We start from the raw sequence: 16659 nt of genomic DNA on the forward strand, positions 1-16659 counted from the left end.
AGCTTACGTCAAGAAGTACATAAGAAATATTTAATTAAAAGGCAATCAAACATATAATTTAAAATTTTGCTTCTCTTCTTACATGAATTCAGTAGATTAATCTAATAAATTATGCCAAAATTGCCATACTATTTCTTTGGTTATTAGAAAGTTGCGAGTTAGTTTATTTGAAGGCATTTTATTGTTCATTCAAGTTCAAATCCTTATTATAAAGAAATAATTATAGAATGTTTATTTCTGTAACCAAAGATACTTCTTTTTGAAATGGAAGAAACATTTTTTATGGAAAAAACTGTTAACTTTTGTGAACTTCCCAACGTATTTGCTTTAATCTGCCTAAATGCTGATTTTAATTATAATTATAGCTGACAGATTACATTTCATGTGAAAATTTACAAAAAAAAATTTATTGAATTTATATAGCTGTATTTAACATTGACTTTCACAAAAAATTATTTGTATACAAGACACAATTTTATTATGCAAATAGTAAATAGTTATACAAAGAAAAACCAGTTTAATAGATGTCTCGGTTGCTGTGGTAGACTTTTTAAATTGAATCTGCATATTTAATGATAATTAAAATCAAATAGATTACTTAGTGTTTTGAAATTAAGTCCTTGTTTTTAATTTATTTTTATAAATTAAATTTTAAGTTGCAGAGTGGCCAATGAATGGTTTAACGCACATGCCAGATGTTTTGCCACCAGTACATTCTAGTGAAGATTGGCAAGCAGCATTTGGATTTCCTCCGGGTCAGGAAGAAACGGAAGAGGTAAGTTATCTAAAATATTATTTTTCTTAAGTTTTTAATTAATTCTATCAAACAATCTAATTTATTCTTGAAAGTATTATAGTTATAGCTGTTTCACAAAATTATCCAATGTAGATGAATCTGATACATTTTATTAATAATAAATAACCTAAAATAAAATAAATAAATAATATAGCTCACGGATTTGTTTATTGTGGTCTTTTTTATTTGACTGGAATTATATATGATCGTTTCGAAGTAGTATTTTTATTGTTAAGGGTCTTTTAAATTATTTGCCTTCTTTAAGATTTTTCTGGTTTTTATTTTGTGTAATAAATACGAGGTGTGTGAAAAAAGTAATGAGACTGACTTTTTACTTACCAAAGTTTTTATTTTTTTCAAACAACAATATTATCCACTTCAAAGTAGTTCCCTTGGTCAGCTATACCCACTAGAGTTGCTGTTCTCACTCCTGGTAGCAGCACTGGAAGGCTTCAACTGGTAGGGCTTTTAACTGGTTGGTCACAGTCTTTTGAATGTTCTCCAGAGTTCCAAAATGACATTATTTTAAGACATGTTTCAATTTTGGGAAAAGGAAAAAGTCACAAGGACTAAAATCAGGTGAATAGGGGGGTTGAGGAACCTTAGGAATGTGTTTTGAAGTCTAAAATTCCCTGATGGAAATGGCCGTGTGACACAGGGCATTGTCATGATGAAGCATCCGTTTGTCTGCAGTGTCTGGTCTCACATGAATCACTCTTTTCCTGAGCCTTTCAAGGACACCTTTGTAAAACACTTGGTTGACAGTTTGTCCTGGAGGAACAAAACTTTATGCACGATACCCCTACTGTCAAAAAAACAAATCTGCATGGTTTTGATCTTTGATTTGCTCATTCGACATTTTTTCGGTCGAGGAGATGATGGAGTGTGCCACTCTTCGCTTTGCCGCTTAATTTCAGGATCATACTCAAATATCCAGGATTCATCACCTGTGATCACACGATTGAAGAATTCTTGGTCATTGTCAATCCTCTCAAGAAGAACAACGCACACATTTCTGTGATTGTCCTTCTGTTCACTTGTGAGGTTTTTGGCACCAATTTCGCACAAACCTTTCGCATGTCCAAAATGTCTGTCAAAATTTGATGTACGGTGAAAATGTTTAAATTTAACTGTTCACTTATCATGACGGTCTTATCTCACAAGAACCCTCACATGCTCAATGTTTTTGTCAGATTTTGAAGTTGAAGGTCTCACTGAGTGAGGTGAGTTTGAGCTTCAATTGTGTTCTCAGCCTTCCAAAAATGATTTCTTCCAGCAGAAAACTTGTGCTCTTGATAAGCAATTTTCCCCGTAGGCCTGTTTCAACTTTTCAAAGGTCACATTTGCGGATTTCCCAAGTTTAACTCAAAACTTAATTGCACAACGTTGCTCTAAATTCCGATGCTCCGTTTTCATAACACAACAAAAACACAACTTCACTGATGGTGCTGTCAAAAATATTGTGTTGGCTGAACGGAGTTGAAACTCGTACTGAGCATGTGGAAGGGATGAACAAACCGGTCTAGCACAGACCGGTAGATACAGAGTTACCAGATCGTTTGCAGTGTTATCAATCTCATTACTTTTATCACACACCTCGTATATCTTGTCCTCCAAGATTAAATATTAGCAGGGTGTAAAAATTAAAAATGAAAAGACGTTAAAATTAATTTGCCGTAGAAAGTAGTATTATTGTGAAAAAGGTAGGTGAGGTGCGGGATCTGTTTAATAGATTGAAGGTGTTAGAGAGTTGCAACATGCATAACTAGAAAACCTGTAAAATGGTAACAGAGTAGAGAAAGAGATAGTATTATTATCAGATTTGTCTTATTCAGAGTTCCAGATTTTACTAAGCCAGAATTGGTGTTATTAGAAGTAGAAAAACTTTCATATTAGAAGGCAAACAGTTTTTCCCAGAGAATATGAACTATTCTATAGGTGAAAGAAAGATATAAGCAGAATACAATAAGATTTGTTTATTGGAATTTATGTTCATATTTTTGATTTAATAATGCAGTACAGAAGGAGGGCAGAGTTCAAACTGAAGAAGTAAAAGGAGTTTTAAGGGTTTAAAGAGAAACTAGATTCTAAAAAATTTCCAACTGTGAAGGAGAGGGAATAGTAAAGTATTTACAACTTTGACAGAGTTTTTACTTTTGAAGAGTTTTACTTAGATTGAAAGAGATGGAATGGTCCGATCTTAGACAGTTTGAAGCAGGGTCAATGATAGTGATATTTTTTTATATAATTTGCATTTGTATAGAAATATAACAAAATATACGAGCTGTAGTTCAAAAGTAAGGGCTGTTGAGTTATAAATAGCAATTGGCAACACTAATTGGCTCATGCATGCACAGTAGCTTTTAGTCTTTCTTTTTCCTGTTTAGCCTCCGGTAACTACCATTTAGATAATTCTTCAGAGGATGAATGAGGATGATATGTATGAGTGTAAATGAAGTGTAGTCTTGTACATTCTCAGTTCGACCATTCCTGAGATGTGTTGTTAATTGAAACCCAACCACCAAATGAACACCGGTATCCACGATCTAGTATTCAAATCCATGTAAAAATAACTGCTTTACAGTAGCTTTTAGTCTGTTGAACATATAACCATCACATTGTTATCAGTTCATTATTGTTTGCCTTTGCAAACAACAGTGTGTTAACACTGTGTTAAAAACTGTGTAATAACAGTGTGTTAAAATGAGTATGTAATAACAAATCCCACCAGTTGTGAAGTTTGATCGGTGATTAAATTTCTTAACACAAGAGGACATAATGCTAATGAAGTTCACATCAATTGTGTGAAACATATGGGTCTACTGCAATGATTGAAGGAAAAGTGGTGTTGTGAGTCTAAGGAAGGCCGTTCAAATGTTCACAAAGAACAGAGAAGTGGAAGACCTAGTGTACAGACTGACAATCTCATTGAACATGTGAATGCAAAAGTGAGAGAAAATCATTGCTTTATGATTAGTAATTTATTCTAGAATTTCCTGAAGTTTCAAAGACAACATTGTTGAGAATCGTGACGTGACATTGTAGGCTACCGTAAATTATGTGCACAGTGGGTGCAGAAAATATTGAGTGCTCACAAAGATCACAAAATGTCATCTGCATCTGCTTTTCTCGACAGCCGCAAGGGAGACATACTTTTTTCCATATTGTCACTGGCGATGAAATATGAATTTTGTTTATCAGTATGTAATAATCCTTGCAAAGACTTCATTCTGATTTCGCCTAAACAAAAAAAAAATCAAATAAGCCTAGCCTCAAAGGAAAATCATAACTGTATTCTGAAAAAAATGGATGTGTTTTTGATTGATTTCATGGAATATGTAACATTCATCACATTACAAGTCTATTGTGAAGCCAGCCTCCATGTCGCTATTTGTAGCATCTTGGCCTTTCAACTGGAGGTCCTGGGTTCGAATCCCAGTCAGGCATGGAATTTTCACATATTACTTTTCATTCAAGTAGCAAGAAAAATTTATATGGGAGGATTTTGATCATCCTCTTACTTTCCTGATCACATGCCCACAGACTGCCATCATCTCCTACATCTCAAAAACTGGCTTGCTTTTCAATGATTCGAGGAAAGTGAATAGTTGAAAATCTCTGTGTAAAAGTGGTTACATTCCCAGGTGGTGGAATATTATGCAGTGGGTTTGAAGAAGTTTGTTTCACAACATGAAAAGTGTTTAGAATTAAATTGTAATTATAGAAAAATAAAGTAAATGTGTTAGTATTTGAAACCATTAATTTTTCAACTGTTCTCATTTTGTTACTGATGGGCCCTTACTTTTGAATTTTGCATCATACATATATTTATAAATAACGAATACTGGAACTCAGTAAATCACCAAGTATATGTAATGGCTAGATTCAATGGAGAGGACCGGAAGAGCCTTACAGCCAAGTTGCTTCTGATTAAAGGTTGATTAATCACTCTGATTAATCGTAGTTATCTCATGTTATGCCATTACTGTCATCAGATTATAATAACATATTTACTCTTTATCTACTGTATTTAATTATAAGTTAACGTTCATTTTATTTTATTTAGTGTGTGCGAGATGATGATCTAGGATTTGATCCATTTCATGAAACACAAAAAGCTTTAGCGGAAATGATAGAAAAAGAAGAGCAAAATCATCGTACGTATCAACCAAAGTTACTCGCAATGCAACATAATCACAGGTATGATTTATTTGACGTATTAATAACTCTTTTAACTGATTTTAACAATATGTATCTATGATCTCAATTAGCATCCTTATCAAGCAATTCACAATCTGATTTTGATGCCCGAGACTAATTATTAACTTCTCATAGTTTTTCACGATACTTCAAATTTCATTTTTTTTTAAATTGATATTTTTAATAATGCATTGCTAAGATTTGACTTTTCAACTTCCTTTTTTGAATTTTGACTGTATCCTTAGGACATGGATAAATTCTATAATCCACTTTATACAAAAAGATTAATTATAAGGATTCATCCTAAAAGTAGATAAATTATGTGTCTTTGGGTTGTCACAGTTACTTTTTTTTCTATTAGTCACTGTTATTAAAAAATCAATAAACAAAAAAAAAATGGTTAAAAATGCATACTATAATTTATTATTGTGAATGAAATTGCAAAGGAGCAGCCACTATTATGATGTTATTTAAGAAATTATTCAAGGTTTTTTCATTAATAATTTTTTTTATTCTATTCATAAATATATGCGTGCTTTTTTTGTGGATATGTAAATAAAATTGCGTGTAATTTTTTTTTTTTCATTTAATTTAGTTTTATTTCATTTTATTTTTTAGTTATTTATTTGTATACAACTGCCAGTAATTCTGTTTCAGCTTGTATTTTATATAACTTCATTATGTTTTACATTTATATTATTTTATTATAAAATTAGGATTTGACTAGTTACATATACAGGTAAACCATAGTAATTTGAACAGGGGCATTTCACATAACTGAAATTTCTACTTCAGGTATACAGTGAAACAGTTAGTGATACTGTTTTGTGGTATAGAATGTAATGAGACAAGTTTACATAGAATAAATGCATAAGCAGTTTTTTTTTTATGTACTACATCCTTCTCCTCAACCCAGCACGTTCGTTCATCCTCTCCTAAACTAGGTGTTTGATATGATAATATGGATATAGGTCTTTTATATTTGGGAACACTGTCCTTGGTTTTTACTTTCTCATCTACCATTACTGAATATATAAGGTGCACCAAGATTTTTGTTTTTGAGCCATTATACTGTAAACAAAAATTTTTGTGAAGTAATTTCTTGCTAAGAATGATGTTTGATGTCAACAGACTTTTCTTCTTATTAAAGGCTTCTTTGTCCTAAGCAATCCAAAAGCATTCAGCTTGCTCTTTTGAGACTAAATGAGGCTTTCCCAAAAACCTAAATTATCTTATTTTGATAAATAATTCTCCATTCAACCAAATATTGGCATTCTGACTGCTGTCTCATGTGCACATTGTTTTTGTTTTTATAAATAAAATAATAATAAAAACAAAAACAATATGCAACAGGAGCATAAATAAATGCTTCTGTTGCTATTGAAACAAAACTTTTTATGTACTGCAACATATCACATGTATTCATATTACACCTGAAAATTATTTATAATTACTTAACTGAGTTTAATACATACCATTATGTCTTAAATATCATTTTATAAAAAATAATAAACTATTGTTATATTTATAAACTATTGTTTCCTTAGCTTCATTTGTGAGGTGTTGATTGACTAATGATTCACAACTCGCTAAAGAACTTTTTTTCTTTCAATTTTTTTACCTAATCACATTACACTGTTAGAACACTGAATTCTGAATTTGTAAATTAATTATAGTTCAAAATAATAAAACAACTGGTATTCAAAAATTTGCTACTCGTAATTGGAGAATCTGTTTTGTTTTGTTTTAAATTTGTTAATTCTCCCCCCAGTCTATCTTGTTTGTTTCTTTTTATGTTGTTTAAATAATTGTTGTATAATAATTTATCATGTTCTTGGTAGTATATGTAAGCCATGAATGATTCAAGCCAGTACACTGTTTGTAATAACTAGGATGTAATCGATGAGAAATATCAATTTCTGAAATCTGTAGGTCATTTATCTGAAATTCAGATAAATTTTCAGTTATTTTTTTTTTTTTGAGCCTTTGTTTTTCTACTTCAATTTTCTTAGAAGTTTCTTGATAATTTGCTTATCCTGTCAATATATGGATGAGTCATTTAAGAGGTTTTACTTTTTTTTAACGAGAAGGGAAATATAAAAATTTGAATAGTGAAGTTTTTTGAGTTAAACAAAGTTGGATTGTAAAAAGATTAAAGGAAAAATATTAAAATCTTGGTAAGGATCAAGCTATAATTATAATTTGTTGTGGAACAAAGTGATTTTAGAGGTTATCTCTAAATTAAATACAGTTTCATTGTAAAAAAATTTATTCCGAAAACTTTATAAATATTTTTTTATTTCTCATTTTTATTTTATTTTATTATTATTTTATTTCTCTTAAACTATATACTTTACACTACTTTTCTATATAATCACCACATGAGACATTTATTATAGCGATACACCAACTTCAATATACCCTCGTCATATTCTTCTCTCACCAGTCCATTTAGCCACTGATTAATAGCATTTTTAAGTTCATCGTTACCTGTGAATTGCTTACCGCTTTAATTTTCATTAAATTTCCCAAACAAATGGTAATCAGAAGGAGCTAAATCCAGACTATATGGTGGGAGATTGTAAATTTCCCATCCAAATGTTCTCAGTAAATCACGTGTTGGACCCACAACATGTGGACATTCATTATCGTGCAGCAAGACGACGCTGTCGGTTAGCCGCCCATGTCACCGATTTTGAATAATTGAGTAATGGCACTTTACTGCCATTTTCTTTGTGATGTGTAATCTGAAATCCATATGTTGTCGCCGGTAACAATTGAATTAAGGAACTTATCACCTTTTTCTGTGTAGTGCATCAAAAATTCCAAAGCAGATCCCATTCGGATTTTTTTGTGATGTTCCTTAAGTCATGCGGCACCCAAAGCCACATACTACTTACTGAAACCTAAATGTTCATGAACAATGCGACCAATAACAGCTCTTGAAACATCAGGAAAAAGACAGGTCAGGTCGGAAATCGTTGAGCAATGATCTTTTCTAATTTCATCATCACGCATTTCAACAAGTCCTCTGTAATTATTAGAGGCCCTCCCCTAATGTTCTTCATTGTTCACATTAATTCTGTTATTTCTAAACCTTTCACACCATTTTTAGAAGGTACTTTCATTCGTTACATTGTCACTGTACACAGCAACCAACTGCTTATGAATTTTAGCCGACTAAACGATTTGAGGTTTAAAAACCTATGTCTACATGTATTTCACAGTAGGAGGCAACATCGATTTTCCTATTCATTTTATAACATTCTCACACATAATTGAAGATACTACAACGTGACAACTTACAGACAACAATGCAATGTGTACATTATTAGCATGGCCATGAACGACACAGGTTCGCTAACCGTAATGAGAGAAATTTCCCAGTGGTCTTTACTTTAAAGATATCCCTTATGCATTAATTTAGATACTAGTGCATTAACCGGCATGCATATTATTTTACAGAATTTTTTTATTATGTATTTTTTATTTAGCTAATGATAGTCTTAAAAATAATTTAAATTATTTGAAGTAATTAAAAAATTTTTTTTAAAATCATTTCATGTATCATTTTTTGATTAATTTGGTAATCATGCATAATTGCTGGTGAATTTTGATTAATTGCCTCCAATGTTGGAAAGAATAACATGTATAAGTTGTATGTTTAATATCAATTAGACAAGGTTAGTGAGCAAAGTGAGTGTTTGTTACATAATCTACTTGCTTCATTCGCTAACCTCGACTAATTAACAGCAATGTTTTGATTATTTAGAACTTATGCATTAACAACTAGCGTTAGGTAAATAAAAGGTAAATAAAAATTACGTAACAAGAAGGTAATATGCATGCTGGTTAATGCAAAAGTACCAATTATTTTAAAAAAGTATGTGTGAAATTAGTTCAGTTTCTTACTGAGTTGAGCCGATTCATAGTTTGCCATTGAAAAAAAAAATCATGTTTGTATCCTATTAGACATTAATTGATGAAAATGTCTCATAGGTTATGATGTGATAATATAGATAGAATAAAAATTTTTAAAAATTCCATCCCACAGTTAGTTTATACTTGGTGATTGCAATCAATCTGTTAAGAATGTTATATTGTTAAAAGTATACTTACTGATATAGCTTTAAATAAATGTTCATGTTGTATATAATTAACCAATGTAGTATCCTTAAATACTTGATTTTAAAAGACATCAATGATAGGAAATTCATATATTTGCTTTAATTTATTATTAATCTATCTAAATTTGGAGTAGATTAATCTAAATTTGATAAGCCTTTTTAAAAATAAATTTACTCAGGTGATCTTTTTTTTCTTTTAGAATTAATAGTTGTTCAAAGTTAATAGATGGAATGCGGATTAATCCATCTGCTCCCCGATCGCGACTTCCTCCACCTGGTTTCACATCTACACCTAATCATATGAATGCATTCGGCCTTGGCATTCCTCGTACAGGTATTTTGATTTTATGATACCTTATTTTTATATACATTTATATAAATATATATGTTTATTATAAAAAGAATATTTTTTATTGAAACTGATAAATATAACTTCTTTTTTTTTTATCAGAGAATATATATTAAAATGTATAAAAGGTATAATACTGAAAAGCAAATTGTTTACATATTTATCTATGTTTTTATGAAGTTTTGAAAATTTAATTGAATAGGAATAAAATGAAAAGATTACTCTACGTAATTTTTTGATTGTATAATAAGAGTATTTGTTAATTTATGTATGTATCCAATAAGCATAACTTGGCTGCAGATCAGGCTATTTTTTTTTTTTTACACAGCGATTGGATAGTAACAAGTAGGTCTATAGGCAATGATTGATGATGGAGATAATTTTTAAGATCTGCATCCTTGTCTGGCTCTAGTACAGTTAATGTCTAGCCGGGGACCAACAACCTCGCCCTAAGTAAGGAATGCTTCAAGAACTTCATGTCATTTTTTGTTAGCATGTACTATGTGAGATTTATGTTATTGTAAATAAGTTCATTTTACTAATATTTTATGAATTATCTTCAAGGATTTTCTTTTATGTTCAAAGTAATTACTATTAATGAGACATGTATTAAGTTCTTTTGAACAGAACTGTGTAGTTGATTTTTTTAAAATGCAGGCTTATCATTGCAAAAAAAAGAAATTTTAATTATAATTGAGTATCTAGTATTGAATGTTATTAATATTTAATTATATGTGACATATATTCATGAGTATACACAATTACATATTTTACAGTTAAATAAATGCAAAATATGGGGATTTTATTTGGAGTGGTTGAACGTGATCAAACTTGGAGTGGTCAAAATTTTTCTAGGTAAATAATAACTGGTATATCGAAACACACATTTGAGTAGTGGTGATACATTACTGGTTGAAAAAATTTTTTGTAAAGTAATACAAAAAGTAGAGGAGGAAAACAAATTTGAAAAACTTCTATCTTTTTGCAGGGAGTAAGGTGCTACCGTTTATACAGCCAACTATTACATTTCCACAACATTCTGCAGCACCAGGTTAGTATCCTTAATTCATTATGTGTTTAGCTTCTAGAGGAAGTAGTGTATATAATGAATGTACTTCTTTTTTTTATTTTTGAAGAAAACTGATATTAAATTTATAGTCATCTGTTCTTATATTTAAGACTCCATTTTTAATTATATATTTAAATAATCCAGACCAAGACTAAAAAGAAAAAAAAACAACAGCGTTATAAATTCACAAATTAAGTAAAAATAAAAACCCAATTTTTTATTGAATTTAAACATTAAAATGTTATTATTATATTTAGCAGCAATTATTGTAACATGCAATATTTATTTTTACTTATGTATAATTATTTTTGTAGTTTTAAATGTTTTAAAAATTAATAAATTATAAGATATGATACAATTAAAAAATAGCAAAAGTAATTAACAATGTATTATGTATTATTTCTTTAATTAATGTTTGCTCAATTAATTGCTGGTGTTTATTTAAATGTATAAAATATTTTTGAGTTAACTGTATTTATCTTCATTGAAAAGAATGAGAATTCTAAATATGTAATGCAGATTTATTTTAGAAGTTATTAGTAACTAATTGTTTATTTTTATCTCAGCATTTTACACATTCATTATGTAAAATTTGTCATTATTATTGCTTTTAATCTATATACTACAATTTTTTTTCAAACTTCGAACTATGGGTACTACTTTGAATATTATCTTTAAACATAAAATTAATTCCTTTATATAGAATAGATTTTATGTGTTTAATAATATTAATAAAATAAATAAAAGTAAAATCTGTAAGTGATAAACTTAAATAATTGCTAAATAACATAGGAGTAATTCACGGATAACAACTGATCAAAAATAAAACTTATGTGTTTTAATTGAACGGTAAATTTTTACTTAGTCAAATAGAATTAATTCCACAGTTGTACTTTTCACTAGAAATATTGATAATGACTACCTAAACAATAAAGTCTTAATGGGTATTATTATTATTATTAGCATTATGGTAGTTCAGTGGAAAAATGATTATTAATTTGTAATTGATAATAAAGCAGTGATACATATGTACAGAAGGAACTGTATTCAAATTTCTAAATTTAATGTAACAAATTTTGAAATGGTTTGTGAAATTCAGAAAAACATTGTGATTTCCCCAGCATTAGAAGCTTTGTCTTTGCTATTAAATGTAATATACTATTTAAAAAGTAGCTTTGCACTTAATGATCTCATTTTATGTCTCAATTATTTTTTCTTTTGTTTGTATTACCACATTCATTACATTGGTAAAACGTTAACACAAAATGCCGTTGGTGAGGGGGCTTGAGTGCTCAGGGATACAGAGTAGCTGGACCGAAGGTGCAACCATATCGGAGAGGTATCTGTTGAGAGCCAGACTAAGGAATGATTCCTGAAAGAGGGCAGCAGCTCTTTCAGTAGTTGTTAGGGGCGTGAGTCAGGACGACTTAAACGGCCGTATCAACATCACTCAGTCCTCTGAGTACTGCGCAGCTGAAAGCAATGGAAAACTACAGCTGCTTTTTTTCCAAGAAAATGTGGCTCTGCATTTTCACATATACAATAATGGAGGCGCCTTCCTTGGTAAAATATTCCGGAGGTAAAATAGTCCCCCGTTCGGATCTCCGGGTGGGGACTACTAAGGAAGGGGTCACCAGAAAATTAAAAAATAACATTCTACGAGTCGGAGCGTGGAATGTTAGAAGCTTAAAAAAGGTTGGTAGGCTAGAGAATTTAAAAAGGGAAATGGATAGGGTAAACGTGGATATAGTAGGAATTAGTGAGGTTCGGTGGGAAGAGGAAGGCGACTTTTGGTCGGGTGACTTTAGAGTAATTAACTCAGCGTCAAATAATGGGCAGGCAGGAGTAGGTTTCGTGATGAACAAGAAAATAGGGAGGAGAGTGGAGTATTTCAAGACGCATAGCGATAGAGTCATTGTAATAAGGATAAATTCAAAACCTAAACCGACAACGATTGTTAACGTCTATATGCCTACAAGCGCCCATGATGATGATGAGGTAGAATGTGTATACGAAGAGATTGATGAAGCAATTAAACACGTAAAAGGAGATGAAAATTTAATAATAGTTGGAGATTGGAATGCAAGCATTGGAAAAGGCAAGGAAGGAAATATAGTGGGTGAATACGGGCTGGGCAAAAGGAATGAAAGAGGGGACCGACTTATAGAGTTTTGCACGAAGTATAATTTAGTAATTGCCAACACCCAATTTAAAAATCATAATAGAAGAATATACACTTGGAAAAAGCCAGGCGATACTGGAAGGTATCAGATAGATTATATCATGGTTAAGCAAAGATTTAGAAATCAACTCGTTGACTGCAAAACTTACCCTGGAGCAGACATTGATAGCGACCATAATTTGGTGATAATGAAATGTAGATTGGGGCTTAAAAACCTGAAGAAAAGGTGTCAGATGAATCGGTGGAATTTAGAGAAGCTTGAGGAAGAGGAGGTAAAGAAGATTTTTGAGGAGGACATCGCTAGAGGTCTGAGTAAAAAAGATAAGATAGAAAATGTAGAAGAAGAATGGGAGAATGTTAAAAAGGAAATTCTTAAATCAGCAGAAGCGAACTTAGGCGGAATAAAGAGAACTGGTAGAAAACCTTGGGTTTCAGACGATATATTGCAGCTGATGGATGAACGTAGAAAATATAAGAATGCTAATGATGAAGAAAGTAAAAGGAACTATCGGCAATTAAGAAATGCTATAAACAGGAAGTGCAAACTGGCGAAGGAAGAGTGGATTAAAGAAAAGTGTTCAGAAGTGGAAAGAGAAATGAACATTGGTAAAATAGACGGAGCATACAGGAAAGTTAAGGAAAATTTTGGGGTACATAAATTAAAATCTAATAATGTGTTAAACAAAGATGGTACACCTATATATATTACGAAAGGTAAAGTCGATAGATGGGTGGAATATATTGAAGAGTTATACGGAGGAAATGAATTAGAAAATGGTTTTATAGAGGAAGAAGAGGAAGTTGAGGAGGATGAAATGGGAGAAACAATACTGAGATCTGAATTTAAGAGAGCATTAAAAGATTTAAATGGCAGGAAGGCTCCTGGAATAGACGGAATACCTGTAGAATTACTGCGCAGTGCAGGGGAGGAGGCGATTGATAGATTATACAAACTGGTGTGTAATATTTATGAAAAAGGGGAATTTCCGTCAGACTTCAAAAAAAGTGTTATAGTAATGATACCAAAGAAATCAGGGGCAGATAAATGTGAAGAATACAGAACAATTAGTTTAACTAGTCATGCATCAAAAATCTTAACTAGAATTCTATACAGAAGAATTGAGAGGAGAGTGGAGGAAGTGTTAGGAGAAGACCAATTTGGTTTCAGGAAAAGTATAGGGACACGGGAAGCAATTTTAGGCCTCCGATTAATAGTAGAAGGAAGATTAAAGAAAAACAAACCAACATACTTGGCGTTTATAGACCTAGAAAAGGCATTCGATAACGTAGACTGGAATAAAATGTTCAGCTTTTTAAAAAAATTAGGGTTCAAATACAGAGATAGAAGAACAATTGCTAACATGTACAGGAACCAAACAGCAACAGTAGCAATTGAAGAACATAAGAAAGAAGCCATAATAAGAAAGGGAGTCCGACAAGGATGTTCTCTATCTCCGTTACTTTTTAATCTTTACATGGAACTAGCAGTTAATGATGTTAAAGAACAATTTAGATTCGGAGTAACAGTACATGGTGAAAAGATAAAGATGCTACGATTTGCTGATGATATAGTAATTCTAGCCGAGAATAAAAAGGATTTAGAAGAAACAATGAACGGCATAGATGAAGTCCTACGCAAGAACTATCGCATGAAAATAAACAAGAACAAAACAAAAGTAATGAAATGTAGTAGAAATAACAAAGATGGACCACTGAATGTGAAAATAGGAGGAGAAAAGATTATGGAGGTAGAAGAATTTTGTTATTTGGGAAGTAGAATTACTAAAGATGGACGAAGCAGGAGCGATATAAAATGCCGAATAGCACAAGCTAAACGAGCCTTCAGTAAGAAATATAATTTGTTTACATCAAAAATTAATTTAAATGTCAGGAAAAGATTTTTGAAAGTGTATGTTTGGAGTGTCGCTTTATATGGAAGTGAAACTTGGACAATCGGAGTATCTGAGAAGAAAAGGTTAGAAGCTTTTGAAATGTGGTGCTATAGGAGAATGTTAAAAATCAGATGGGTGGATAAAGTGACAAATGAGGAGGTATTGCGGCAAATAGATGAAGAAAGAAGCATTTGGAAAAATATAGTTAAAAGAAGAGACAGACTTATAGGCCACATACTAAGGCATCCTGGAATAGTCGCTTTAATTTTGGAAGGACAGGTAGAAGGGAAAAATTGTGTAGGCAGGCCACGTTTGGAATATGCAAAACAAATTGTTAGGGATGTAGGATAAAATAACACAAAAAAAAAGAATAAAAAAAACTCCTGTTTGCCAAACACAAAAATCAGGGAAATTATCATTTCTTCATTATCAGTTATAATTTAACAATAATTTTCACTTCACTTATATATCTAACCCATACACGGCAGTTTAGATAGTCACCATTAACAACATTTTTATATACTATTATCAACATGAAAAGTACAATTGTGTAATTGTTTTTACTAGGAAAAATTAGAACATCCATAACAAATTCTATTAACCACTTCTAACTATTTTTTTTTCGTAGACCTGTTTAATTTAAACATCGCTGGATCAGTAGTTCTCAGATTGACAGTCATTTTCTAAACAGTATCATGCTTTTTTATTAACTGTATAGTGACAAATCACTTACTAATTATTAACAATAGTTAATAGTACGTCATTTGCACTGATTTTAAAAGCTATTTTTAATAATTAATAAGTGATTTGTTTTGTAGTAAAAGAGAACTGCTGTATAAGTTTACAAATCAGGATTATGCCGAGATTCATTTCATCTGTAGTTTTTGTTATTGTGGGAAATTTCCCAATAAAAACATTCCTAATTGACCTAAGGGTAAGCAGAACATTTAATATATTATCAGAACAGGAAACAAATGTGAATAAGCAGATTCTACATATGATAGAGCAAAGTCAAACTATAGTACTTTTTAGATTTGGGGATTCCACGCAACAGTATAAGGCGAACATTACACTGTCTACCATATCATCCTCAACCAGTTCTTTGTCTTGCAAAAGGTGATGAGATTATAATTTGCAGCTGAGTTATTATCAATGGTTATTAAAAAACAACGTGGTTCCATTGCTGATATTATTTACAAATGAAACAACATTTACACAAGATGGGTAAACAACACATAAAACAAACATGTTTGGAAACATAACAATCCTCATGAAACCATTAAAATTAATTTCCAGCACCATTTTTCATTAAACGTCTGGTGTGGGATAATATAATGTAACTCACATTTTCAATGGTAGATTCACACTATTAAAAACCTCACACACTGTTGCTCCTTAGAATAAGTAGTGTAGATAATGAATCATTTCCCATAAATATGGATACATTAGTTTCTTGTTAGTTGCTTTATGCTTACTTTCATGATCTTTTTCGTAATTGTGATGTATAAAGCATCTAAGGTTAAAAGAAAATTATTCAAAGATTGTTTTCTCTGAACTATTAAAAGATTGTATTCGAAGATTGTTCAGCTATTGGTTTCCTGAACTTTGACAGTGAGCTATCAATACTTTTAGAGGATGTTCCACTTAGTACAAGAACATGTATTTCTAACACGATGAGCACCCGCCCATTTTTATGGGCCTGTTATTCATTAGCTGAATGAAACATTTCTTAACCACTGGATTGGTCGAGGTGGACCTCACTTGTGGCCAGCTAGGTCATTTGATATGAATTCCTTTGATTTCTTTTTATGAATTGAAAGTGTATGCGAAAAAAATCAGAAAATGCAAATGAAGTTTTATAAACAAAAACAACTCAAGAATGCTAGAAAATGCTGTCTTCCTAAATCGCTATGCCGAAATATGTTTTCAGGTTGACGGCAGACATTTTGAACGGTTTATTTATTGTAAGAATAACTTATGCCATTTTATTTGGTTTTAAAAGTATAGTTTGTTTTTACAGTTTTTTTCAATAATAATAGAATAT

At 31.2% G+C, this 16659-nt stretch overlaps 1 protein-coding gene across 7 annotated transcripts in view; it reads left to right on the plus strand.

Moving 5' to 3' along the window:
* Window positions 1–16659, plus strand: part of Cnot4 (CCR4-NOT transcription complex subunit 4) — an 89334-nt gene that overhangs the window by 54038 nt on the left and 18637 nt on the right. For 6 of the 7 annotated variants that reach the window (XM_075374133.1, XM_075374132.1, XM_075374138.1 and 3 more), the window contains 4 exons: window positions 657–775; window positions 4863–4996; window positions 9324–9457; window positions 10461–10523. In XM_075374133.1, the coding sequence (XP_075230248.1) occupies window positions 657–775; window positions 4863–4996; window positions 9324–9457; window positions 10461–10523 (450 nt within the window). The remainder of the gene's footprint in view (window positions 1–656; window positions 776–4862; window positions 4997–9323; window positions 9458–10460; window positions 10524–16659) is intronic. The other variant, XM_075374139.1, reaches the window with a different exon arrangement.

Source organism: Lycorma delicatula, chromosome 8 (assembly GCF_047948215.1).
Source record: "Lycorma delicatula isolate Av1 chromosome 8, ASM4794821v1, whole genome shotgun sequence".
Lineage (NCBI taxonomy): Eukaryota > Metazoa > Arthropoda > Insecta > Hemiptera > Fulgoridae > Lycorma > Lycorma delicatula.